This window comes from Camelus dromedarius, chromosome 13 (assembly GCF_036321535.1).
Source record: "Camelus dromedarius isolate mCamDro1 chromosome 13, mCamDro1.pat, whole genome shotgun sequence".
Classification (NCBI taxonomy): domain Eukaryota; kingdom Metazoa; phylum Chordata; class Mammalia; order Artiodactyla; family Camelidae; genus Camelus; species Camelus dromedarius.
Genome location: NC_087448.1, coordinates 1,915,842 through 1,941,705, shown reverse-complemented (window position 1 = coordinate 1,941,705; position 25,864 = coordinate 1,915,842). Strand labels below are relative to the sequence as shown.

The 25,864-nt window shown below is 53.2% G+C and overlaps 1 protein-coding gene across 1 annotated transcript in view; it reads right to left on the bottom strand.

The window, feature by feature from the left end:
- Positions 1-369: 369 nt before the first annotated feature.
- Positions 370-25,864, bottom strand: part of RAB20 (RAB20, member RAS oncogene family) — a 31,662-nt gene continuing 6,167 nt past the window's right edge. The window contains exon 2 of the mRNA XM_010986028.3: positions 370-1,379. Coding sequence (XP_010984330.3) covers positions 847-1,379 — 533 coding nt within the window. The 3' untranslated portion in view covers positions 370-846. The remainder of the gene's footprint in view (positions 1,380-25,864) is intronic.

Below are 25,864 nucleotides of genomic sequence, written 5' to 3'. Positions count from 1 at the left end.
AGGACGGAGCCATGCTGGCCCCTGAGCTGGCGGAGACGCCCCCTTCCCAGCAGCGAGGCCCAAGCCTGGGCCATTGTTCTCACAGCTGCCCCGTTTCGGCTCCTCCCAAGAGCAAAGCCGCCCACCCAGCACCCCCGGAAAGGACGGTTCAGATTCAGCAGCTGCCCTGGCGACCACACAGGGCAGGGACTCGGAGCTGCCCGTTTTGCTTCCACTATTGGAACACGTGTCATCAAGACAGCCCAGCGGACAGGCCGACCCAACACCTGGAATTTGTAAGGATTCAATGCAACTTTTAAAGCTAGAAGTCCCTCAGGCTCACACCCCAGCAGGGATCCCACGGGGGCACAAATAAAGTCTAGACCCAGGTTCTTCTCAAATCCTTTTTAATCATACACATGGCTCCCAGTGCTGCAACTGATATAAAAGCAGTGATTCCTGATTCTGTATAAATTAGCATTTCTCGAGAATCATTATAATGCATCAAGATACAAGCACTGAACGGCAGGACCAAGGGAAATCACAGTGAGGAGAAACGTTTGAAAGTCACTCAGGTGCCGAGACAGGCGGAGACCTGTCGGAGGTCAGGTTGTGAGGACAGGGCAGCCAAGGGACGGCGGTCTCTGGTGGCTTCCATGGGCGACCCATCTGCTCCCCACCTCCCACAGCAGCGATGCACGCGGGGGACGAGTGACACTGACCTTCTCTAAGTACCTGGCTGTCATTTCCTCCGGGGTCGCCCCCTCACATGGGCAGTCCTGCAGTGCAGACCCCAATCTGCCCCTCTGACCACGGCTCGCCCGGACCCCTCTGTCCGTGCACCCCAGGGGGCTGGGGCCCAGTGAGTCAGGCACAGCACCCGGATTTGGTCCGTGCAGGCGGCCTGTAGCTGGCGATGTCCACAGTCTGCGGCGGCCCCTGGGCTCTCTGCCGCAGGATCATGGGCACCACCATGTCAAACAAGGTTTCAAAGAGTAGGTCCACGTTGTGCCCGGTCTTCGCGCTGGTCTCAAAGCACATCTGCTCCGCAGCTGGCACGTCCTTCTCGTCCAGCATCTTGTACTTGATGATCTTCTTGTAAAGGGCCACTGCGTCCTCCGGCTGCACCTGCCTGGGCAGCCTGGGGGCTGCGCAGCCACTGCCGGCCGGCCCTGGGCCGCCCCCTCCCTCCTGCCGGCTCTCCCCGGGCCCGTCCTCGCTCAGGTCCACCTTGTTCCCCACAATGGCGAAGAGGCAGTCGGCCCTGGCCGTGTCCGTCAGGCCCAGGAACCTGTCCTCCAGCTCCAGCAGGCTCTGGGTGTGGTTCACGTCGTAGGTGAGGATGACGGCGGCCGCCCCCCGGCAGTACATGGAGCCCAGGCCGTGGAACTGCTCCCGCCCTGGGGGAGAGGGGAGAGAGATAAGGTTACCTCTCCCGTCTGAGCGCCCGACCATGCCGCGCCGGGCCCCCAGGACGGACCATGGAGCTGTGACCTCGAACGCAGGTGTGGCCAGAGCTAGACTGGATAGAAACACCGCTGGGCAGAAAGAGGGGGCGACAGCCTGTCCCCATAGCAAGCAGTCCCCGCACAAGCGCATCCACCCACCGAAGTTCCCCCCAAGACCAAGAAGACACCCCGCCCTGCTGTCCTCCTGACGAGTGGCGGTGTGGCTTGTTCCTGCTTCTGCATCTTACAAAAAGGATGTTTAAATGAAATACTTCCAGGAACGTGTGTGTGTGTGTGTGTGTGTGTGTATGACACCTGAAGCACTATGCTGCGCACCAGAAACTAACACAACATTGTACATCAACTGTACCTCGATTAAAAACAGAAACCCTAGAGTGGGGGGTACAGCTCAAGTGGTAGAGCACATGCCTGGTATGCACGAGGTCCTGGGTTCAACTCCAGGACCGCCTCCAAAAATAAATAAGCCTAATTACCTCCCCCACCACCCAAATAAAATAATTAAATAATACAATAAGAAATAAATAAAAATTTTAAAAAAGAAAGAAACCCTAAATGAAATAGTCCCATCAAGGACCACACGGTGTGTGCCACCTCCCTCCCAGCACAGCGGTCGCGCTGACGGGGCACCAGGCAAGTGTGTCTTCACCCGCACGCCTCCTGGAGGCACCAAGGGCCCAGAGGTGCCCAAGCACTGGGAGGAGCTCAGAAGTGAGTCCTTTGGAACAGAGAACACACACTAAGGAAACACTCTCTTTTAGAGAGAACCATGGAAAACAGGGCAGCTCCACTCTCAGGCCAAGCTGGGCGCCGCTGTGCACAGAACACTACAGAGGAGACACACGACCTCCCAGGATGGAGGGCTGGCCCTGCCCCCGAAGCCTGGGCCCCGCCTGCCCCGAGCACAGAGGTGACAGCAGGAGGGGAAGCCCTGAGCCCCTCAGACCCTCCTCTCCTCTCCTCTCCTCCAGGAGGACGGCAGGACCAGGCCCGTGGGCTTACTCGCCCCCGCAGGCTCAGTGCCACCTAATGTGTTGAGAAAGTGAAGCCACAAATCACCACTTCCATTTGTTTAAAAAAATAAAACACTTTTTCCTCTTACATAAGGTTTCCTGGTTTGTCCTGTAACAATTTGGTCTGATTTGCAAGGCAGTAGGAGCCGTATTCGTGTCAGAGGCTTAATTTATACCCTGCTCTGCATCTCAGCTCCCACCTTGACTATGAAGTACGGACTGAGGGGAAGAGGGAGGGAAAACTTTGGTGCGTTAAGCCCCCAAAGAACTGAAATTTCATCACACTTGAATGCCTTTATTCCTTCACATCGAGTCAGCAGAAGCCCTGTACGTGAAAGGCCCAGCTCACAGTGAGGGACAAGGCCAGTGCCCCTCGCACCGGGGTCTCTGGAGGCCAAGCGTGACTGCGTTTGTGCACGAGTTTTCCCGAGTGGCCCCCTTGGCTTCCCTTCTTCCTTGTTCATGAAGGGAAGACAGTTCGTTGACCCCACGAAGGGCAGTTCATAAAAGTAAACTGGGGCCCCTTCCCAACGCCTTCCCAGGCCCAGGGATTAATCAGCCCCATGTCGCTGCTGGCAGACTTCACTCCCTCCGTGGGGGCAGGAAAGCCACCCTGGACCTGGGCGCCCAACAGGGAAGAACGAGCCTGAGTCCACGGCAGATCTGACCCTCCGGCTCTGGCCCTGGGCTCTGTCCCCTTGCTCAGTCCTGTGGCTCTGCACCTTTCGCAGAGGAACATAGCCGAGAGCCTGCATAGACAGGACGGCCCACTCTCGAGGCTCTGGCCTTTAAGGGCAGAACACTTTTCCACTCACACGGAGATAAAAAGTCGCAGAACTGAGAATAACATTTGTCTTGCTGGAGGTTTGCAGGAACACTATGACCTGACCTGCGAGGTCAGCTGCAAGAATGAAGGATTCTGACACCAAGAAGTTTGCGCCAACCAACTGCGCCCGCTCGCCTTTTAGAGCAAAAGGAGGCCGAACTCTGACTCGCGGACGGTTCTGGGGGCGCCAGTCTGCCATCTACTAGGTCTGCTGGCTTCCTGAGTAACTTCGCTCTTCCTTGTCCCAGCACCTCGTCTCCTGACTTCCCGGCCCGTCGTGCAGCGAGCCGTAACAGGCGGACCTCTGTGGGCGAACCCCTCCCGCCCCCACGGAGGAGCCCAGGAGAGGCCCCTGGACAGACACGCCCGAAGAGTGCGTGCCCACACTCATCGGTCCTCGCAGGGCGAACCATCCTTTCAGAACATCCTTGACACACCTCCCCCTAACTGGGATCTAAACTCCTGCAGCACTGGCCTGGGGTCTGCCTTCATTCCTTCCTGGGCTGCATGGGGTGCAGCTGCCCCAGCACTGCCCGACCCTGCCCATCCGCCCCTGCTGCCAGCAGCTCTCAGGGGGACCGCGAACTTCTCAGATCAAAGTTCAGCTTCAACACAAGACAGCACAGGACACAGCAGGCACCCGATCTGGGCAGGTGGGGAACCGGCAGCCCGCAGAGGATGGCCCAGCACTGAGTCTCCGTGCGCCAGTGGGGGAGGTGGGCACGGAGAAGCACCGGGGAGGACAGGATCGCCTGCCTTGTCCCGGCCGCCGATGCAAACGTCCCTCACGTCAGTGATGACAGGGGACTGAGAGTTCCCCAGTTTCTACATGCCTGCACAACGCAACCCTTCAACTGCATGCTCCCCAGGTGTCACCAGCACTTCATCTCTAACAGCCTGCACCTGACCCCGCCCAGGGCTCCCCGTCCCTGAGGCAGAGCACCGAACTCCCAGCCCAGCCCACCCCACCAGCAGCTCCCAGCCAGGCTGTCACAAGGTTTGCCCCCAATGAACGTCTGTGCATCTGCCTGTGGTTTCTAGTTCCAGCCCCAGAAGTGGGAGCAGAGCCCAGGAGGTCTATGACCTTGAATGGGGAAAGGTGTAATCTCTGTTCTCACCCTCCTCTAACTGAACGTTAGCATTTCCTTGCATTACACACATCAGCTACAGACCAGAAACGACTGTAGGGAGCGGGTCCTGCTCTTTGTCGGCAGCAGAAATGACAGAGGCTTTCCACCCACACTGCGGTCGGTCGTGCTCACCACCAGCTCCAAGGCATGGCAGCTCTTCGACCTGCCAGGAAAGGAAACCCAGTTTCCTGGTCAAATCGGTATTTCATTGCATGCATTTCAGTGCAGTGTTCAGAGAGGGTCGTGGGCTTGTGCCACTGGGACACAAGAGGACCCTCGGCACAACAGAAGTGAAGAACCCTTGGTCCAGGGGTGGTCGCAGCGCAGACTGAAGGCACGACACCGCACACATCTATTTATATAAACAGAGTGACCTCTGCCAATAAACCGCTGTTTTCAGCTAAATGGCCAAGAAACACCAATCAGTTCAACCCCAGCCATTCTGAAACAGCCATGTTCCAACACAGGCCGGTAACCCCGCCTCACCTGGGGGCAGGCTGCTGGCCCCGAGGCCAGCCCTGGAGACAGCAGCCTGCAGAGGACACCAGGTCCAGGAAAAGGGCCGCATGGGCTGCACCTGACAGCTGTTGTCTGCCCCTCGCCCCGGTGCCCCAAGCCAGGGACCTGTGTCTCCAACAAAGCCCCAAAATTCCCAAATGGTCTGATGGGGAGGCGAGCGGGAGGGGGTGAGGTCCCAGCCAGGTGGGGCAGGAGCTGGAGGTTTGCGTCCTGTCCCGCACTCATCCTGAAGGTAAGAGCACCCTCCCAGAAAGCAAGTTGCCAGCCGTGTGGCTCCTGGCCCGGCGGAGAGGGCGGCCAGCCAGCTGCGGGCGCTCTGGGCTTCAGCGCCTGGGAGCCCGCATTCCCGCCCTCCCCACACCAGCAGCAGGTCAGCGCTATGAGTAATAATTAAAGTTTCATGTCAAATTATACTGTGTGCCAACAGGCAGAAACTCAACAGCCCTCTCCCGTCCCTTCCCGTGGGGGAGGGTGATCAAGGCGTCTTCCAAGACTGGCAGCGGGGAGCTTTAGTCAAAAAGAGAAAGAAGAAAGAAACGCTTTCCCATCATGACCACTGAGCTGGGACTGGCCTTTCGCACACAGACAGACCGCATCAGTGAGAGGCTTTCCCATCAGCCAAAAGTGCTGTCAGCTCCCACCCACCAGCTTTCACAAGAGGGCCCAGGAGTGGCATTCCAGGAAGCCCAGGAGAGCTGCCTCCACGTCTGTTGCAAAGTTCACTGAGGACAGGAACGCAGCTCCTAATGCCGAGGCCTCCAACCACTTTCCTTGCCCAATAACAATGCCTGGTTCACCTTGAAGACACTAAAACAGTGAGTAACAACACCCAAGGAGAAAGGGCACAATAACCAGAGGCAGCAGGACTAAAGGACCAGCAGCACCAGCCTGCAGAGGGCCTCGCGGGCTGCCGGCCAGACCCAGACCCCGGCCCCGACCAGCAAACTGGACGCACTGGCCCCGGTGGCGGAGTTCACAATTACACAGTTTTCATGCTTGAGATTCTTCAGTATTGCTTTAGATGTAATCTAGAGCTTTTAGGCTGCTTTCAAATGAGCGGAGCACCCGTAATAAGATGGGCTAGTCTGACAGGGAACAGAGGTTCTGAAATTAATCCTAATTGCGTCTAAGTGGGAGCCTGGTAATTGCAGCATCACAGAGGTGGAGAAGATGAAGTGGACAGTTGGGGGGACCTGGCCTTCGGCAGTTGACTCTGGGCGTATTTGACTCCAAGGCTGTCCAGTCAGTTTTCCGGCAGTTGGTGGGTGTGTGCTGGGCTAGAAGCCAGGCTGCTGGGGCTAGTCCTCTGTAAATGCCAGCTCCTGGACCCCTCAGAGCGATGCCTTCCTGGTCTGCAGGATGGGCTTGAACCGGGACACTCACAAGTTCCCTTCCCTCGCACCTGGTTCCGGTCCTTCTCTCCCCCTCTCTCACCTTCCTTCCCCACCCGGGTCCCTAAGCACCAACTGCGAAGCTGAAGCCCTAGGAATTCTAGCAGTTGCCTTCACTTCGTGGTCCGATTCTGGAGATGCCACGGCACCAGGCTGACCCTGCACCAGCCCTGAGGGGGCAAATAGAAAAATCACCCGTTGTTTCAAGTTAAACAAATGCAGCTGAGGGTCAGGCTCGGCGTGGCCCCAGCCACAGGGCCTGCGTGGAGTGGGAGGCAGGAGCCGGAGGAGAGGGGCCGTGGGCGGTCCCAGGGCTGCTGGTGGGCGGCCACATGACTGCCTGGGAGTTCTGGGCTGGCTGTGAAACAAAACAAGACTGTTCCGCTGAGGTTCATCCACCTTGCTGCATCTTGCAGAACTTCCCTCTTTTTTAAGGCTGAATAGTTATTCCATTGTGTGCACACACCACACTTTCTTTATCCAGTCATCTGTCAGAGGATATTCACATTGCTTCCATTTGGGGCTACAGTGAATAAAGCTTCAGTGAACTTGGAGGTGCTACCCAGCCAGTCACAGGATACATACTGCACGACTCCACTTACATGAAGCACCTCAAATAGTCAGGTTCACAGAATCGAAGAGCAGAAAGGTAATGGCCAGGCCCGGGGGAGGGGAAATGGGGAGCCACTTACCCGGGGGCACACAGTGTCAGCCAGTGTGATGAGTAACTTGTAGAGGTCAGCTGTGCCACACTGAAGCTGAAGCCAGCAGTGAAGTCACACGCCCTCAACGTGCAAGCGGGTAGCTCTCCTGTGAGTGTTCTCATCACAACACAGTCAAATTAACAGACAAACAGGAAGTGATGCTCAGTCTGTGTCCCCGCCTCCGTTCAGAGGTGGACGTGGTTGTCCCCGGTGGCTAAGGAGGAACATGGAGTCTGCAACAATGCCGCAGGCCTCTGACCGGACACACAGACCAACGACAGCACAGCTGGCTGGGTGAGTCCGGAACAGCGAGAGAGGGAGGCCAGCTGGCCGTGGCAGACGGGGACCCTGGGGAAGCAGGTCCTAACAGGTCTGCTGGAGCCCAAGGTCAGGTGTTCAGAGGCACAGATCTGGAAGCACACAGCCGCTCCCCTGGAGAGCGGGCTCCGTGCTCATGTGCAGAGTGGGGACCCAGGATGCCACAGGGTTGATTTACAACAGAGGAGGACATACTGGTCTCCATCACCCCTTCCCAGGATCAAGTACAGGACAAATTGGACTCGTGACCCAAAGAAAGCTGGGTCAGTAGGAACAGCTAACAAGCCCTCGGGGTTCAGCAAATTCATGCAGTCTCCTCAGCTATCACAGGAACCAGACCTTCCTCTTTCCATATTATACAGAGTGAGAAACCAAGGCACAGAAAGCACAAGGAGTGGCCCACAGAGGCAGGAAGGAAGAGCTCAGAGCCAGGACATGGCCCCAGGGACCAGGACGTCTACTGTCTAACCACCCAGAAAAAGCCTGAATCCCAGATGGACAATCCACGTTCAAAGCCTACCGCGTGCCCCGGGGCACGTCCTCACCTCCCTGCACCTCCGTTCCCCACCCCATCGCCAGAATGGGGACAGTACCCACATAAGCGGGTTCTGACAACAGAATTAATTTGTTCGACTGTCTGGAACCGTTCCTGGCACACGTGAAGCACTCTGTGAATGCTGGTTAAATTCATCGTGAATCAGATTTCTCCCAACCTGCAGACTGGCTCCACCGCCCCAAGACGGCCCAGGCCCTTCATCAGTGTGTCTGCCACCTCCTGGGACCCGCGGTCACCTCTGCAGTGGGCCAACTCCTACAACTTCCCTATTTCCACGAGTCTGGCTTTCAGAGGATGACCTCCCAGTTCCGGGGGCGCTCTGTCTTGTGGCTGCCACCCGCTGGGTCAGCGGAGCTGAAATCGGCCCAGGGCAGGGCAGGAGGACTGAGGTCAGAGGTCACAACCGCCCTGAACAGCCTCTGGACAATGAAGCTCAGGTGCCCGAGTGTGTTCCCTCTGATGCCCCCAGATGGTGACCAGCATTTCACCCTGAGCATCGCGTCCCATTTGCTTACATAGTTTAAAATAACTCAAGGGGTGGTACAGCCACCAGAAACCATGTTACAACACTGGCTGCACATTTTAAACATCGTCGCGGGGCAGGGGGTTTAAAAAATACTGATGCTCGGGCCCCATGCCCTGGAGCCCAGGAGCCAGGGTCTGACAAGGCAGGGACGTGGCTATCCCTCCCCTGTGAAGGTTCCCCTGGGGACCGTGACGAGCAGCAGGGGCGAAGGTCTCCCACTGATGAGCAGAAGTGGGAGGTACGAAGGCAGTTCTTAAATGTGAGAAGCAGCACCCTTGGTCCAGCTGAAAAGTGAGGTCTCCCAGGAAATGTAAGTGCAGACGCCGAAATAAAGGGGAACTTTAGAAACGCCCACAGAGGCACCGAAGCGGCAACATGATGAAAGGAAAACTCAGACCCACAGAACCAGAGAGGGGACCACGCAGAAACCCCAGGGCGACCTCAGACGGGCCGCAGTGCAGCCTGAGACGCTCAGCCTGTGACGCACTTCCCTTCCGAGAGGTTTAAAACATGAAATACAGTCCTTTTCCAATGCTTCCGAGTTCCACCCAACAGCATTATAAATACTAGCTGAAGGATTTCGGATGGTGTGACGAGTTGTGACCACAGGCAAGACATAAAACGCACAGTCTGTAGGCACAGGGACAGGTGCCAGAAGAAGGGCCCACGTGCTGTCTTCCCAGGGTGATGAAAGGGGTTGGCTGCCTCCACCTGTGCGTGCAAACCGAAGAGGCAACAGAGGGCGGATCTGTCATCTGAGAATCCGCCCTCCACACAGAGGTTCCTGAATATACGTGGGGGTGAGTCTGCCACCACTGTGGTGCCTGTGTGTGACGGTTAAGATTATTTGTCAACCTGGCCAGGCTGCAGTGCCCAGTTGTGTGGTCTGACGTGAGTCTAGATGTTGCCAGGAAGGTACTGGTTAGATGTGATTAACATTGGCAGTCAACTGACTTTAAGTAGAGCAGAGCATCCTCCGTCATGTGGGTGGGCCTCATCAAATCAGTCGAAGGCATTAGGAGCAAAGACTGTTACTTCCTGGAGAAAAAGGAGTTCTGCCCCCAAGACTACAACCTGAACTATAAAAATCCGTGCCTGAGCCTCAAACCTTGCTGCCCTACAGGTTTTGTATTTGCGATGCAACAGCAGCTCTTCCCTGGGTCTCCTGCGTGCCAGCCCACCCTCTACATTTCAGACCTGCCAGCCCCACACTCACAGAGCCAATTCCTCCCTCCCACCCCGATCTAAACCAACCCCCCATATATATCTCCACATCCTATTGGTTCCGTCTCTCTGGAGAAACCTCACTAACACACTCGTACCTACTCACTTGTTTCTCTGTAAAGTGTCCCTTGGCCACTGGTAAAAGCCACGCTCTTTAGAGAGTGGGACTGTCTCAGAAGCCCGCCTCCTCCTCCATCTCCAGATGGCCCCATGGAGGCCCGATGCCCTCCATAGACAGAGAGCGCCCCCCGCCCGCTCCCCGCAGTGGGCACCCCTCACAGCTGGGCCACGCTGGCTGACCCCACCTCCAGCACCCGGCGCCAGGTCAGCGGGAGGCCGTGCCTCTCAGTCAGACCGGCCACTGGGTCCGTGGAAAAGGGGGAAGTGGCCTGAAAGGACTTCTCAGCAACTGCAGGCATCACTTTGACCCGAACTGTCACTTCTTCACGAAGGGCCCCTTGTCTGCCCCTCAGGAGCCTCTTCCCAAGTGCAGATCAGCAGAAGCACCTCCTGCCACCTGGGGCGTGCTGGGGCACGCTGGGACGCCCTCACTGCCTTCAGGACGGGGCGTGGACTCACAAGACGCCCAAGGCCTCTCCTGCCGGGCTCTTGACAGCCGCACAGTCAGCAAGGGAGAGACGCGCGTCCCAGACAGACGTGGAGGGACACGCCTCCCGGGCGTGAGGTGGGCGCAGTGTAGGGGGTGGGGCCTGGGAAAAGGAACTGCAGGTGGATTTTTTCCCTTGCATTTAAAGTTCTCTCTTCCTTTCTCTTTTATTCTTGTTTTTGTCCTATAAAAGAGGGAACTTCTGGGGGGAGGGTATTGCTCAGTGGAAGAGCGCGTGCTTGGCACACGCAAGGTCCTGGGTTTAGTCCCCAGTCCCTCCACTAAAAAAAGGAAAAAGGGAGTTTCTAAGGGCTCCTATCCATCTGCAGGGGACTGCGGGGGCCCCAGAAGAGACATCCGGGCCTTCATCCCCAGAGCCTGTAAATGGAACCTTATTTGGAAATAGGGTTATTGCAGGCGTAATCAAGTTCAGAGGAGGGCATTAGGCTGGAACCGAATCCAATGTGACCAGCGTCCCGGTAACAAGAGGAGAGCCCCAGAGGCACACGCAGATGCTGATGAGGTGAAGGCAGGACACCAGCAACGGCCAGGAGCTGCGGGCGCACCTCTGGGGGCACCGTGATTTCAGACCTCCGGGCTCAGGGCCCTGAGATGACCTATTTCTGATGTTTGAAGTCCCCAGCGTGTGAAACCCGGTTATGACAGCCCAGGAAAGTCTTCCTCCACCAACGTATGACCTGGGCTGCGGGTCGGTGGCTTCCCCATTCACACGCACCGAAAGTCATGAATGGAACAAAAATGATGCCCACGTGAGGGGGCCGGGCTGCCAAGAGATGCTTCTGTCCTCCCCCATCCACTTCCCCTCCCCTCTGCAAGCAGGAGAAAAGCTAGCCACTCATGACCTTCTGTGAACCACCAGGAAGGAGAAGTTGAGAAGGACGTTCAGATAACAGGGAACTCAGGCACCCAACCTCGAGGAAGAGGAGGAGTCACGTGTCGTCTGCGGGGCCAGAGTCAGCAAATCTGCTCACTTCCCAAAAACCAGTCCTAAAGCCCGAAGCTAAGTCACAGGGACAGAAATGTCTAGAATTGCTTCACTGTTACTCACTCAACCTGGCGCTGCCAGAGGAATGACCTTCACCCTCTAAACTGATCTGCACCAGAAGAAACAGTCATCCAAGTCCAGCCCCCTGTCCTTCTGAAGAAACACCCGGAGGAGGATGTGGTAGCCCCTGAGAGCGCTGTCAGAAAAACCATCCAATTATCCAGCCAGAGAAGCAGCAGATTGGCCACGTCTTGAAGAGGGGCAGCAGCTACAAATGGTTGCTCTATTTTTTTTTTTTCTTTAATGGAGGTTCTGGAGATGGAACCCAGGACCTGTGCACGCTAAGCATGCACTCGACCACGGAGCTGTCCCCTCCCTGCCGCAGCTGTCATAAACGGGCAGGTAAACTTCAAGGTGACCAGCAGCATCCCCTCAAAGCAGAGTTACCTGTCAAGCAGACAGCTCATCACCAGGTTTAAGAACTATTCTGGCTTTTAAAGCGGGAGCACTGCACATGAGTAGCTTTTCCAATGGCTAGCACTTCTAGGGCACAGACTACATCCAAGCCCGTTACACACACAGCCAGTTACTCCCCCCACCCCACCCCACCCCGGGGGCTGCGGTCGCACTGCCCCCACCCACCAGGCCAGATGGAAACGTTGACGGAGGAGCAAACGGCAGGGGCAGGACCTAAACGCCGGCCACCAGGGCCAGGGGCCAAAGCCCAAGGTCCAGGTCCCCAGCCCCAAGTGCGACCCTGCACTGTCAGATCCAGTCCTGCTCCAAGAAGGGTTAGGGGCTGCCAGTGCTTCCTGAGGGGGAGGAAATGCAGACCCAGTCATCTGAGCTCCCATGGAGCCATCATGCCTAGTATTTCTGGCCAGAGGAGACCATCCTTTTTCACAAGGAAGTTAAGCAGTGTAGTCACATGATTACACAATTTTTTAAAAAATGCCCCAAGTTGATGTGAAAATTTTATGTTGTGTGTATTTATAATAAGTAATAGTAATAGTGAATAGTGGCCACCAATGTTTGGAAGATAAAGGCAGGGATTTTTTTTGTTTTGTTCATTTCTATCTCTGCAAGAGCCTGGCCCAGAGGAGGCCCAGAGCAGGGTCATAACAGGCCCTCTCACAAGTTTGTTGAATGAATAAATACATAACCTCACAAAACTGTACCTACCACAGGCCGCGTTTGGAATGCAGGATGCATTCCATCAACTGTATGTAACCTTCCATAAAAGTATGAATTACTATCTAATGTCCATACATCCCAGGAATGGCGATTTTAAAAGTCTCTTAATCTCTGTGTGTTTGCCAAATGTTAAAAAAGACAGTGCTAATGGGGGAGGGCACAGCTCGGCGGAGGAGTGTGTGCTTAGCATGCACGAGGTCCTGGGTTCAACCCCCAGTACCTTTGTTAAAATAAACAAATTAATAAAATAAACCTATTTACCCCCCAACAAAAAAAACAAAAAAAAATTTTAATGATAGTGGTAATAAAATAAACAAACCTGTGGTTAAAAAAGAAAAAGATGGGTTAGGGGGACAATCCTGGGTTCGAAAGAGAAAGCCAGTATTTCAGCGTCTGGAGGGAATAACGAGGGAGTCTCTGCTGTCCCTCCGGAGTCGGAAACCGAGCAGACCCCGAGAGGCAGGGGCAGCACCAAGAGCGAAAGCAGAGCCCTCACGTGGCAGCAGCTCCCGCAGGGGCAGCCGCCGCCCACGGCAGCGGCGCGCACGGGCCGGCGCAGGCCGCCACGCGCTTTCCGTCCACACAGGCTCAAGTCTCGGCCTCACCCACCCGGGCTGGAATCACCCGCCTCCCAGGCCCCGAGATCAGGCCGTTCCCACTGCACCGGCTCAGTGACAGCCCCACGACGGCTCCATGTCACCTGCGGGGAGCCTCGCAGATACTCCCAGCAGAGACAGACTTGGAGCCAACGGCCACTGCCTGGAGATGAAAGACTAGGAGTTTAAGAGGAAGAAATCCCACCTCCCAGGATGAACGGGGCATCCTTCCTGCCAGCAGGAAGGACTAAAACCCCACACGCGTTAATGAGTTAGACCAGCAAAGGGGGTGGCTATGTGCCATTTAAAAGATACACTAATATTTAAAATCCAATCATACAACGTAGTGGCCTGCATTTAGAGGTCCTTTAATTTTGTTCTTCATCATCCATGACCACTAAAAGGCACTGCAAACACAGCCGGCCTTCACGACACAGAGCCCATGGGCTTGCGTCAGTAATGAAGTGAAAACCAGCTCTGTGGGGCTTAACTTCCAACCCGCCTGCAACTATTTAACTACGGTCATCCCGACCCACCCAGTTAGACGCCTTCCCTTCTAGTAAGTAAGGAACGCAAACCCAAAGTGATTTCCAACTAACGAAAGGGCCACATGTAGGAGAGAGGAAGGGTATTTCAGAAAAGTCTATTTATTTTCACATTTCAATACGTGTACAATGAAATCTACCCCAATCAGCATATGTGTTGTTTCTGTTTGGTCACTTGAGGGCTGGAAAAAACCCAAGAACACATCATATACGCCATGCAAACCACCCAAACACCTCATCCTTTACTGGGACTCACTGACAGGCTTTCTGGAATAATTACTAAGGGCATATAGTTACACCTGGAACTTAATTCTCAGATTACCTCACTCTTTTCAGACATGAATTTGTTAAAAATAATTTGATAACAAGACCAAATAACTCAACGGGATGTTCTGAACACTCCAGCATTTTTTTTAAAAAGAGTCAAATCCAAAGAAAACACACTTACATAACAGATTTAACTTTAAAGAACAAAAATTCTCACATACCAGAATATTTAATCCAATCCCCTTTACCTTTGACAGATACTCTGTTGTCCTGTGAGAATTAATTTCTGAAATGAGATTATCAAAGAGAAATTCAATTATTTGCTAAATTCTCTACTTATGAAAGTAGGGAACTAAAATCACTTCAGATTTTTTGAAGCAAGTTTTAACTTGCTTCAAAGACAAGACTGAACTGCAAATGCCATATTAAGAAAACTCTGTATGAAGGGTTTGTCAGAATATGAAGTTACCTAGAACAGCTTCTTATCTGCAGTACCCTACTCGGTAAATAGCCCAGTTATTTCCAGCAGCTTTGCTACACAGAATGTCGTTGTCTTCTTCTCCTCTGAGAAATACACAGAGGAGGACAAATGTTTTCCTGTTACAATCACCTCCCTTATCTGTGGCTTCACCCTCCAGGGTTTGAGATGACCCTTGGTCAACCATGGTCCAAAAATATCAAATGGAAAACTTCAGAAATAAACCATTCATCAGGTTTGAACTGTGTGCTACTTTTTACATGATATTGTCATAATGGTCTATTATTAGTTATCGTTGTTCATCTCTTACTGGGCCTAATTTACAAATTAAACGTCATCACAGGGTAGTTATGTGGAAGAAAAGCTGCAGTCCATGCAGGGTTTGGCACCGTCCGCAGTTTCGGGCACCCCCCCAAGAATAAGTGGGGAGCTCTGTGATTCTATCTCAAGGGAAGAATATTAAACAATGTATGAACAATCTTTCCTGAAAAATCCTAAGGAAATAAAGGACTTTACTGACGTTTATGATGTCTAGTTACCTCGCACTTAACAGACTGGGCATGTTCTAATAAAATTCCCCAGAAAGTACATTATCCATAGACAGGCGCTGTTCAATCAGAAGTGCCTTCAGGGGATGAAGGGGCACCTGGATATAATGCTATGAACTGAACAGTACAGAAACCCTTTGACGTCAACCATAGTAAAGTATTTTGTTCGAATGTAGTCTATCGGTTTGAAATACAACAGCATTACACTGTACATAAAAGTAAAATTTTAACATAATTACCTAGAAGAGTCAAATTCACAGAGACAGAAAGCAAAAATGTGGCTACCGGGGGCTAGAGGGAGGGGGACAGGGTTTGTGCTGAAAAGGGCCTGCACATCAGTTAAAAGATGAAAAAGTTCTGGAGCTGATGGTGGTGGTGGTTGCACAACAATGTGAGGATGCTCAGTGTCACCGAGCTGCACACTTACAACGAACAAAACGGTCAATCTATGTGTCTTCTACCACACGCACAAACTCTGTATGGCGAAGGAAGGGAAGGAAAGAAGGGAGGGAGGGAGGAAGGAAGGAAAGGGAGGGAGGGAGGAAGGAAAGGAAGGGAGAGAGGGAAAGGAGGGAGGGATGGAGGGAGGAAGGAGGGGATAATAGGCTGATGATAAGCAGAAAGATGACAGACAGATGGACAGGCAGATAATAGAACTGCATGTAAAAACAGCGCCTACTGCTGGCCTGACCCCTGCCCCGCTCCCAGCTCACTTCCCCGTGGCTGCATCCAGGTTCATCCACCTGCAGGGCAACCACGAATCACCGAGCAATCCGGTTGAAATGCAGATTCTGACTGGGGAGTGGGCTGCCTCCCCACACCCCACCCGAGGAGCAGGGTGACTCAACCTGGAGCCGTCCAGGGGCCGCGCTCATCCACCCAAGACGAGGTGCAGTATTAACCCAACCAACCCCGCACCCCAGGCCTGCGTGTGCTGGGGCTGCCCGTCACCCTGCCTGCCTTCTCCCTGAGCCTCTGTGCTGGGCACAGCTCTGGACAGGGCAGCTGTGGGTTATCACCCAGGAAGCTGAAGGGTGACGCTGCCAGGTGTCGGAAACTTCACTCTGCCGGGACCTGCGGCCATACGGTCACCAACCAGAGTTAATTAGACTGGAAGTTAATTAGGTGCGGAATGTGTTTTTGCACTTGCTATAGAAAAGGTGCCCGGCTAAGTAAACAATAGGTCAACAGGCTTTGAAAAAAGGGAACAAAGTGTCCTCACAGCCCAGGGACTGTTTACAACCAGCCAGACACAGCACACAGATAAGCGGTCACACTGCTCCCAGCTGCCCCTGAAGCAGGGGCCTCACCGAAGAGCTCCAGTCATGACAGAAACTCAGACAGGGGTCAAAACAGCCTCCATGCCCTCTGACTTTTCCTTTTTAGGACAAGCAGCCAGTTAGAAAGGAAGACCCACTCTCTCTGCTCCCGGGCTCCTGGGGCTGCATCCTCACCAGTTCCCTTGGGTCCGCTGAGCCCCATTCCTCTGACCAGGGCAGCCAGTGCTCCCTTGGGGGTGGCCAGGGAGCCAGCCCGGGCTGAGATGTCACCTCAGGTGCCGGGCAGAGCATCAGCTAGACGTGCATGCATACACATGTGCACTGACACGCATACACATGCACATTGCAACTATATGCACACACACAACTACATGCATACATATGCACATGTACACATGGCACACATGCACACATGCACATGTACGCGCATACACACGTGCACACACAAACAGACATGTGTGCAATTACACACGTGCCCGTGTACACCTACATGCACACACATACATGTACATGAACGCCTACACGCACATACCCGTATCTACGTGCACACACACACGCAGGTATATACCTGCATGCATGCACACACCTGCACCTCATCCCCCCCACGACTAGTGGCACAGTTCTCACACCTTGAAGCAGGGCCCAGGGCATCCACACAGCTGATCAAGGACCCCCAGGACGTAAGCAGCCTGTAATCCCGACAGACAGCGGCATGAGTACCTGGGGAAGGAAACAGCAGAAGATAACGGTTTGATCCCAGGCGTCAGAGCACCTCTGAGTTCTGTAAGGACGGGAATGAGACATTTGATCACGCATTTTTAAAGCACTTCCACCCTGACTCATGTTAAAAGGCAATTTTCAAGGACAAAACGGACCCTCGAACAGATATAAAAAATAAATGCACGTTAAAGACCTCAGCTAGCTTGTGGGGACGGTGTAGCTCAAGTGGCAGAGCACATGCTTAGCAGGCACGAGGCCCGGGGATCAATCCCCAGCACCTCCTCTGAAAGTAAATAAATGATTAAACCCAATTACCTCCCCCCTCAAAAAAATAATAAATTAGGAAAAAGAAGACCTCAGCTAGCTCATCCACAAGGGAGCCAGATGGACGTCACACACAGCTCAGAGACGTCAGGACAGCGCAGGTGTCCCTGGGTACAGACGCCCGAACCCTGGGTGTGCGGAGGGACACAGGAACACAGAAAAGCGCGGGCAGGATGAAGTGATGTGTGAATGGGGGCAAAGCTGCTCCTCCACCAGGAAAAGTGACCTCCACACCCTCAAGTCTAAGCCGAGTCCCCCGCTAACTCCATCCCGCCGCCCACACCTGCTCCTCCTGGCACTCGGCACAGGGGGCATCGCACACGCTGGCTGGCTGACGCCGGCCTCTCGGCCCCACTGAGCCCCAGGACGGAAGGCCGTCTGCCTCGTTCGCTGCTGCTCCCTGAGTTCAGCGCAGCACCGACTCGAGGTGGATGCTGCTCGAAGAAGTGTGGGCAGAACAGATGAGTGGACGGGTCCAAACTCTGCTCGCTCCGGGCACATGAGACCGGAAGTGGGAAGGGGCCCTGAGGCCCTTTTGCTGAGGTGGTGACTGAGGTGCCACGCAGGGCCCCTTAGAGCTGGACAGAGAGTCAGCCAAGGAGGAAGATAAAAGCCCCAGCCTCCAGCGGCAAGAGCAAAGCAAGGTATGGGAAGGACACAGTGAGAAACTCTGTACTGTGCCCTTTTGTGTTAAGGAAAGGCCTTTTACAGCTAGCAGTCTTCAACTGTAAGCAATTCATAATTACAGTTCCAGGCGGGAGGGTATAGCTCAAGTGGCAGAGGGCATGCTTCGCAGGCACAAGGTCCTGAGTTCAATCCCCAGTACCTCCATCAAAAACAAATAAATGAATAAACCTAATTACCTCCCACCAACCAAAAAACAATACAATTCCTTGACTTTAGAAAAAATGTTTCCGTCTTACTTCCGAGTCCCACATCCCTGTCTGATCATTGGACTCAGTGGAAACACAGTGGAGCGTTTACTCTTCAGCTGGAAGCTGGAACCGAGCACACTGCAAAGTACACAGAAAATCAATGTCCAACCCAACTCACACTATCAATAATTCTAACAGCCTTAGCGAGTCACAGAAAAGCCATGAGATGGCCCAGGGAAGGCCCTGCTGCTTAACTCTCATCGCCCCCTTACAAAGGTTGGGGCACCTGTTACGTATCAAGGACAAGGAGGTAACCTGTTTCTGAGAGTCTAGGAGCCAGGGAGGCCCGTTCACAGCTCCCATCTTGCTTAAGCCTCATGATTACCCCTGTAAATAAGGCTCATTACTACAATTTTAAGATAAAGTAACTGAGACTCGAGACAGAAAGGATAATATCTTCATCAAAAAGGGTCCCAATTGATTCTTCTGAAAAAATAAAAACCGGCTGATTCCAGATGCAGCACAAAAGAAAGATGGCATCTCTGAATCTGTCTGTTTAGGTGACACTATCATTTCAATCAATATCACTATCAGAGAAATGCAAATCAAAACTATAATGGGGGGAGGGTATAGCTCAGTGGTAGAGCTCGTGCTTAACAAAACTACAGTGAGGTATCACCTCACACGAGTCAGAATGGCCATCATTCAACAGTGCACAAACAATAAATGCGGGAGAGGCTGTGGAGAAAAGGGAACCCTTCCTACACTGTTGGTGGGAATGTAGTTTGGTGCAGCCACTATGGAAAACAGTATAGAGATTCCTCAAAAAACTAAAAATAGATTAACCACATGATCCAGAAATCCCAATCCTAGCACGTATCTGGAAGGAACTGTAATTAGAAAAGATACATGCACCCCAATGTTCACAGCAGCACTGTTTACAATAGCCAAGACATGGAAGCAACCTAAATGTCCATCCACAGATGACTGGATAAAGAAGTTGCGGCATATTTATGCAATGGAATACTACTCAGCCATAAATAAAAAAATAAAAGAATGCCATTTGCAGCAACATGAATGGACATAGAGATTATCACACTAAGTAAGCCAGAAAGAGAAATAAAAATACCATATGATACCACTTTTATGTGGAATCTGAAAAAAAAGGACACAAATGAACTTACCTATGAAACAGAAACAGACTCACAGACACAGAAAACAAACTAACGGTTACCAGGGGGGAAAGGAGGTGGGGAGGGATAAATTGAGAATTTGGGATTTGCAGATACTATCATACATAAAGTAGATAAATAACCAGGTCCTACTGTGCAGCACAAGGAACTATATTCAACATCTTGTAATAGCCCACAATGAAGAACACTACATATATACGTGTATGTATTACCGAATCACTCACTACGCTGTACACCAAAAATCAACACAACATTGTAAACCGACAATACTCCAATTAAAAAAAGGGAGAAGTGCTGTGAGACGGCGGTTTTCCCAAGGCCGCTCAGGCACACGCCAGCCTTCTGTTTGTGAGAGAAACCCCCGCTTTTACTGACGCCGCCGCGGCTCGCAGCCTCCAACAGGGCGGTGAACCCTCGGGCCACAGGGCACGGAAAGGGTCCTTCCTTCTCCAGGACTCGGGCCCCTCAGAAACCTGCACTGGCACCAGACGAGGCTGTGGGCCCATCTCACCACCAAAGCGCCCGTGGGGACCCCTCCATCCAGCCTCCCAGGGATGGCGCGCAAGGTCGGGGGAAGGGCAGGCTCGTCACCCCCGTCCCCAGGCCAAGTGGGCCGATCCCTGCCTTAGCCGCTCTCTGTGACAGCACGTCTCAGACGGGAAGACGCGGGATGCAGTGCACTCACCTCCACGTGGATGGGCACCGGGTGGGCACGGCACAGCCAGCCCGGGGTGGGCCTCTTCTGAGCCTGCCCCCCTGCCCCGGGGGACGCCAGTGCTTCTGCGGCTGCCGGCACCAGGCAGTTACCGCATCCCATGCGCACACCCTAGACTGCGTGTCGTGCACGCAGAGTTCCTCCGGGCCCACTCTCTCCGGGGCAGACGCCACTGTGAAGGGCTGGCTTGGGACCAAGCGCATAAACCTGGGCGGCTCGGCCAGCCCAGCTCCAGCGCAGCACCCCCGGCTTTGCGCAGACTCACCTGTTGCCGCCTGGAGTCCCGAGGTCGTGGGGGGGGGGGGGGGGGACGACGGGACGGACGTGAGATCGGCCGGCCCTCAGCAAGCGCCGTCGTCCAGTCGGAAGCTGCGCGGAGCCGGGTCCTGGGGAGGCTGCGGAGAGGCGGCGACTTTGAGCAGAACCCCTGGAAGCCGGTGTGACGGCGCACCGGCCCCTGCAAACAGCGCCACGGAACGTGCCACACGTTCATCCTTCACACCTGCGCACTCCCGCCGGCAGGCCAGCCCCTCGGGCGTGACCCGCAGCCGAAGAGCTTCGATGAGGGCGAGTGCTGGTCTATGGCAAGAGCTCTCCAGGCCTATCAGGCTGTTAGTGATAAAATCAGGAACTTTCAGAAAATAAACTGGGAAATAGCGGCAGGATACACAGCCAACGTGCGCGCACTGGCTGGGCACCTTGAGCTAGAACACCGTGTTCCTTCTCTTTCCTTTTGCTAGGTTATTTTATTTTTTTAATTTAAGTATAGTTGATGTACAGTATTATATGTTACAGGTGTACAATATAGTGATTCACAATTTTTAAAGGTGTACTCCATTTACAGTTGTTATAAAATGCTAGCTATAGTCCCTGTGCTGCGCAATGCGTCCTTGTAGCTTATTCTACACACGAGTTTTTACCTCTTACTCCCCTCCCTCTATGCTGCCCCTCCCCTCGCTGGTAACCTCGTGTGTTCTGTGTCTGCGAGCCTGCTTCTTGTTATATTCACTGGCTTGTTGCATTTTTTAGCTGCCACAAATAAGTGATATCAACCAGTTTTTGTCTTTCTCTGACTTACTTCACTTAGCATACCTTCTAAGTCCATTCATGTTGCAAATGGCAAAATTTCATTTTTGATGGCTGATTAATATTCCATTATCTATACGTACCACATCTTCTTTACCCAGTCATCTGTCGATGGACATTGAGGTTGTGTCCATGTCTTGACTATTGTAAAACGTGCTGCTATGAACATTGGGGTGCATGTATCTTTTTAAATTAGTGTCTCAAACACTGCATCCTTTGAGCCAACAAATATTTTTTAAAGTTTTAAATAATTCAAGGCAGAATAAGAGATAATACCATAATTCTAATCTTCGAGTACTATTTAATGCCCTAGTACTAACATCTCATAAAACCTTCGAGAGCTATACTGCACCATTTATTTAATTCTACTTAGGCCATGAGTCTTTGAAGAAAATGCCCTATTTGGAAATGTTCTTGGCTGAGGATTTTTAATACAATCCTAACAATTTAACAGTCAGTCCCCAGGCATTTGGCCACCACGTGTAATGAGTGCCCCTCTAATATTCAGGAAGGAAGGGAAAGCAACCCCACAGCACCCTCCCCATGTGCTGCATGTTCTCCGGTAATGTGTTCGCTTTGTTTGAGGAGAGGGAGCAAGGCCGTGGCGGAGACTGACAGAGGCGTGCTCGGACACTCCGTCCGTCAGATGCACCAGGCCCGGCTGCGTCCGGAGGGGCCTTGGAACAGGCACAACCTTCCAGCGCCTGGGCCCCCGGAGGCTCGCCCACCCCTCCCTGCCCCTGCCCGTGGCCCCCACCCTCCTGACTGTCACTCCCTCCTGAAGCAGTAGTTTTACAAATAAACACAGGAGCATCTAAGAAAGAAAAGGTCTTTTGTTACCCTACCATAAAAAAAAAAAATCCCACAAAACACTTTCTTCCCAACCAACGCTCTGGCAAACCGAGGGCTCTGAGTCCACCGTGTAGGTGCAGCCTGGCCCCAGACACGGCACTGCTGCCTCCACACTGCGGGCCAGTTCTCCAAGACAGGGGCTGCAGACGCCTGGGTTTGGGCATTTGTGGAAACACAAGTGGCCCTTCAACAATGGGGAGCTGATGAGTATCAGGAAGTGAGGAGAAAAGTGAGGTCCCAACCCTGCACCCTCTTTCCAAAAGCAGATGGGAAATCTTAGACTGTAAACTGCAAGTCCTTCCACCAAAGGCCACTGAAATCAAAAGTTGAATATCTAAAAGCCAATGCACGGTCATCTGAAAACATCCACCCTCCAGGCCCGCCCCGGCCCCTGCTCACAAGGGTAGGGTGGGGGGACAAGAAGGATGGGTCTCATTCCTTCTTGTCGGCGCCTGGTGTGCTGTTTGATTTGCTCTGTTCCATCTGGCCAGCTGCCCAGGCATCAGGGAGCCGGTCTCCAGGTTAACCTGGCTCCGTGCATGGCGCTCCCAGGGCAGCAGGTCAGGGCACCCGCTCAGTGTGGGGAAGGGTGGAAGGGACACATGACTCCAGTGTAACCTGGGCTCAGCTTCCTGGTTCACAAAAGGGAGGTGACAAAACACCAACCGGACCAAGCAGCTGCAGGAGCTGAAAGAGACTAGGCCCCCAGAGCACTCGGCAAGGTGTCCGGCACACCTGCAGCCAGGCTTGTCACAAAAGCAGGGGCCCGGGAAGGAAAGGTCTCCATCAGCAACCTGGACGCGCTCCGAAAATCCGTCCCAAGCCAGCTGTCCGCAGGACACCAGCCCGATTTCTCAGCAGGCTTTGGGAGGGAGGGTTTGAGCAGGGAGGCCCCGGAAATTGAAAGTATGCATGCCAGACACTAACTACTATATACAAAATAGATAGCAAGCAAGGGCCCACTGCACAGCACAGGGAACTCTATTCAACGTCCTGCAGTAACCGATAATGAAGGAGAATATGAAAGTGAGTGTGTGTGGGAGTAGCACTGAGACATGACACTGCGCGCCAGGAATCGACACAACACTGTGAACTGACCGACTACACTTATTCAATGAAGGCGATAACAATAAAAGTCACGTGGAAAGGCCTCCCAGGTTTGCCCAGGCAGCGCGTTAAATGCGCAGCTGCATGTGTAAGAGCGCCACACTATCCGTCATTTAAAGAACAGGTGAGAGTTCTAGGTCAAAGCTGAGGGATGTCTTCCCAGAGTCACTTCCTGGAACCGTAGAAGAACAAGAACGACAGGTCGGTACTCCTCACCTCTGTCTTCAACATGTGGGCCGTGCGGCACCGCCTCCTCCTGGCCTCCGCGGTTGTGAGTTATCTGCGGTCACGGTGGCCTGCTTTCCCCCACTCTGGCTGCTTGCACGATGTCGTCCTTGCCTGTCGTTTTCAGTTTAATTATGATGTGTCCTGGCACAGCCTTCTTTGGGTTTATCCTGTCTGCAGTTCTCCTGGCTTCTGGAATCTGCAGGTTTATGTCTGTTACCGGATCTGGGGAGTTTCCAGGCATTAGTCCTGCTCATACTTTGTCAGCCCCAGTCTTCCTCTTCTGCTTCCAGGACTCTGAAGACACAGGGTTAGATCTTTGTCCCTGGGCCCCGGCAGCTCTGTCCTTCTTCATTCTACTTTCTTTCTGTATTTCGGATCGGAAGCGATGGATTGCTCCGTCCCCTCTCCAGGCTTCCTGCTTCTCGCCTCCATTCAGATGCTGGGTCCACACACTGAGCCTTTCATTTTGGTTGTGATTCTTTTCAGTTCAAAAACTTCCATTAGGTCTTCTTTCAATCTGTTTTCCTGGGGCTTTCTGGTTTTTGTTTGTTTGTGTAGTGCATTCATAATTGTTCACCGAAGCATTGTCACAGTGGCTCCCCCGACGCCCCGGTTCGATAACTCGGGCATCTCGGTCATCTCAGTGCCGGCATCTGGTGATTTTTTTTATTCAGTTTGAGGTCTTCTTGGTTCTTGTATGACGAGTGATTTTTATTAGAACCTGGACATTTTCATACTGTATTATGAGATTCTGGGTCTTCCTTAAACTTCACATTTTATCTGGCTCCTTCTGATAACACGGGGCCAAGCGAGGGGCTGGGCAGGTACGGCCTCCTCCCTGGCAGATGGAAACAGACATTTACGCTCCCCCTGTGGCCTCCACGGGCACACGAAGGGGGAGGGCTCCTGACCGCCTGCCAGGGATGGGAGCCTGGCCCCCAGCAGGCCTCCGCCAGCGCCACCCTAGCGGGGGAGCGGGGGGGCCTCACTCCAGCAGGGTGGACGCCCGGTGCCCACTCAGCCTTGCGGGCGGGCACGGGGGTGGCTCGTCTCCGCGCGTTGGCTGGAGGACAGCAGTCTTCCCTGGTCCTTTGCTGAGAAAGCAGGCTTTTGTTTTTGCTTGGTTTTTCTCTGCAGCCTTTGGCAGTTTTGAATTCCTGGGTTATTCAGCTCCAAGTCTGGGATAAACGAGGCAAAAAGAAAACCCAGGGAGCTCGTCACTGTGTCGCCTCTTGGATCCCGAGGTCCCCGGCCAGCCTGCCCTCTCCTCTTCACCTTTCAGAGTCTTGTTATGTTTGTTTTATATGTGATACCCCAAGTGTTCACCTGTGATTAGTGGGAATAGGGGAAAGTGTTTCTGCTCCGTTTTCCCAGAAGCAGAAGCCCCAGCGTGTTATTCTTCATCTCTAAATAGACTCCCAAAGTATCAAAGTCAAAGGAGATAAGCGCCCTTAGAGAGTCGTTTCAAGGACACATAGAATTAACTCTGCGGAGCAGTATTTTCTCACCAGGCACACACTGGCCTATTTTTAGATGCATTATAGGGCCTGTGACAATGATATTTTCACACTGATCTTATCATTCAGAGTCAATACATTGTTAAGAAAATAAAACTGCTAATTTCAGCCTCTCCAGATTGTTCCCTCTGCTTCCAGTGATTTCATCTGGCAAAACTTGGCTTGAAAAAAAAATACTGCAGAGTGAAATGCTAGGTTCTATGGAGAACGTAACAACGAACACAACCCCATTTTCCCTCCAGGCGTCTGGAAACCAGAGGAAAGACGCTCAGGGAACAAAACAGCAAAGGCAGAATGCAGCGAAGGACACCAGGTCACGCGGTGGCACAGTCTGGAGGAAGGTGAAGCCCTGCCCCTGCTTCGACTGCTTCACAGAATCTGTGACACTGAGAGAGGGGACAAAATTCAAGTCGGGGATCACGAGGGAAGGGACATTCCCAGGAAAAGGACGCCGCAAGCGGAGGTGAGAACAGAGCAAAGACAGGGTGTGTGTGACAAGCTCCAGACAGCACACAGGGCTCAGCACCTGTCTGGATAGCAGGAGAGGACAGGGCTGTGACTGTCCATCATCACAGTGACGAAGCTGTCATTCCACAAATAAAAGTCCCTTAAACTCGTGCGTAAGGACATGTATGTGCGTGTGTGTAAAATTTCTTTTCCACAGAGAGGGACGTTCTGTGATGTCTCAACAAGGTGATGGGGCAAGTTCAATTAGGAACCATAAAGTTTCTATTTACCCTGTGAACTTCGAGGTAATAAAGTGTGGAGTTATCATCCAGAGACACTACAGACAAGTCAGGTATTAGCTCACGAGTACGGCCGACCTCAATCAGTTCAACTGGATCTCTCAGGCTGCACGGCGCCAGTGAGCCCTAAGTCCCTTTCCCCACCCCCTGAATTCCTGGCACCTCCTCCAGGGGGCCCCCGGGCTGACCTCCCAGCACGTGCAGCTGTGCACAGGCACCTTTTGTCCTTTAAGGTCTCTCAGTATAATGGCGCTTTGTCTGCCCTGTGGAGCCCAGAACAGTTGATTTTCTCCCACCTACCCCAACACCCACGTGCACATTCAGGCCC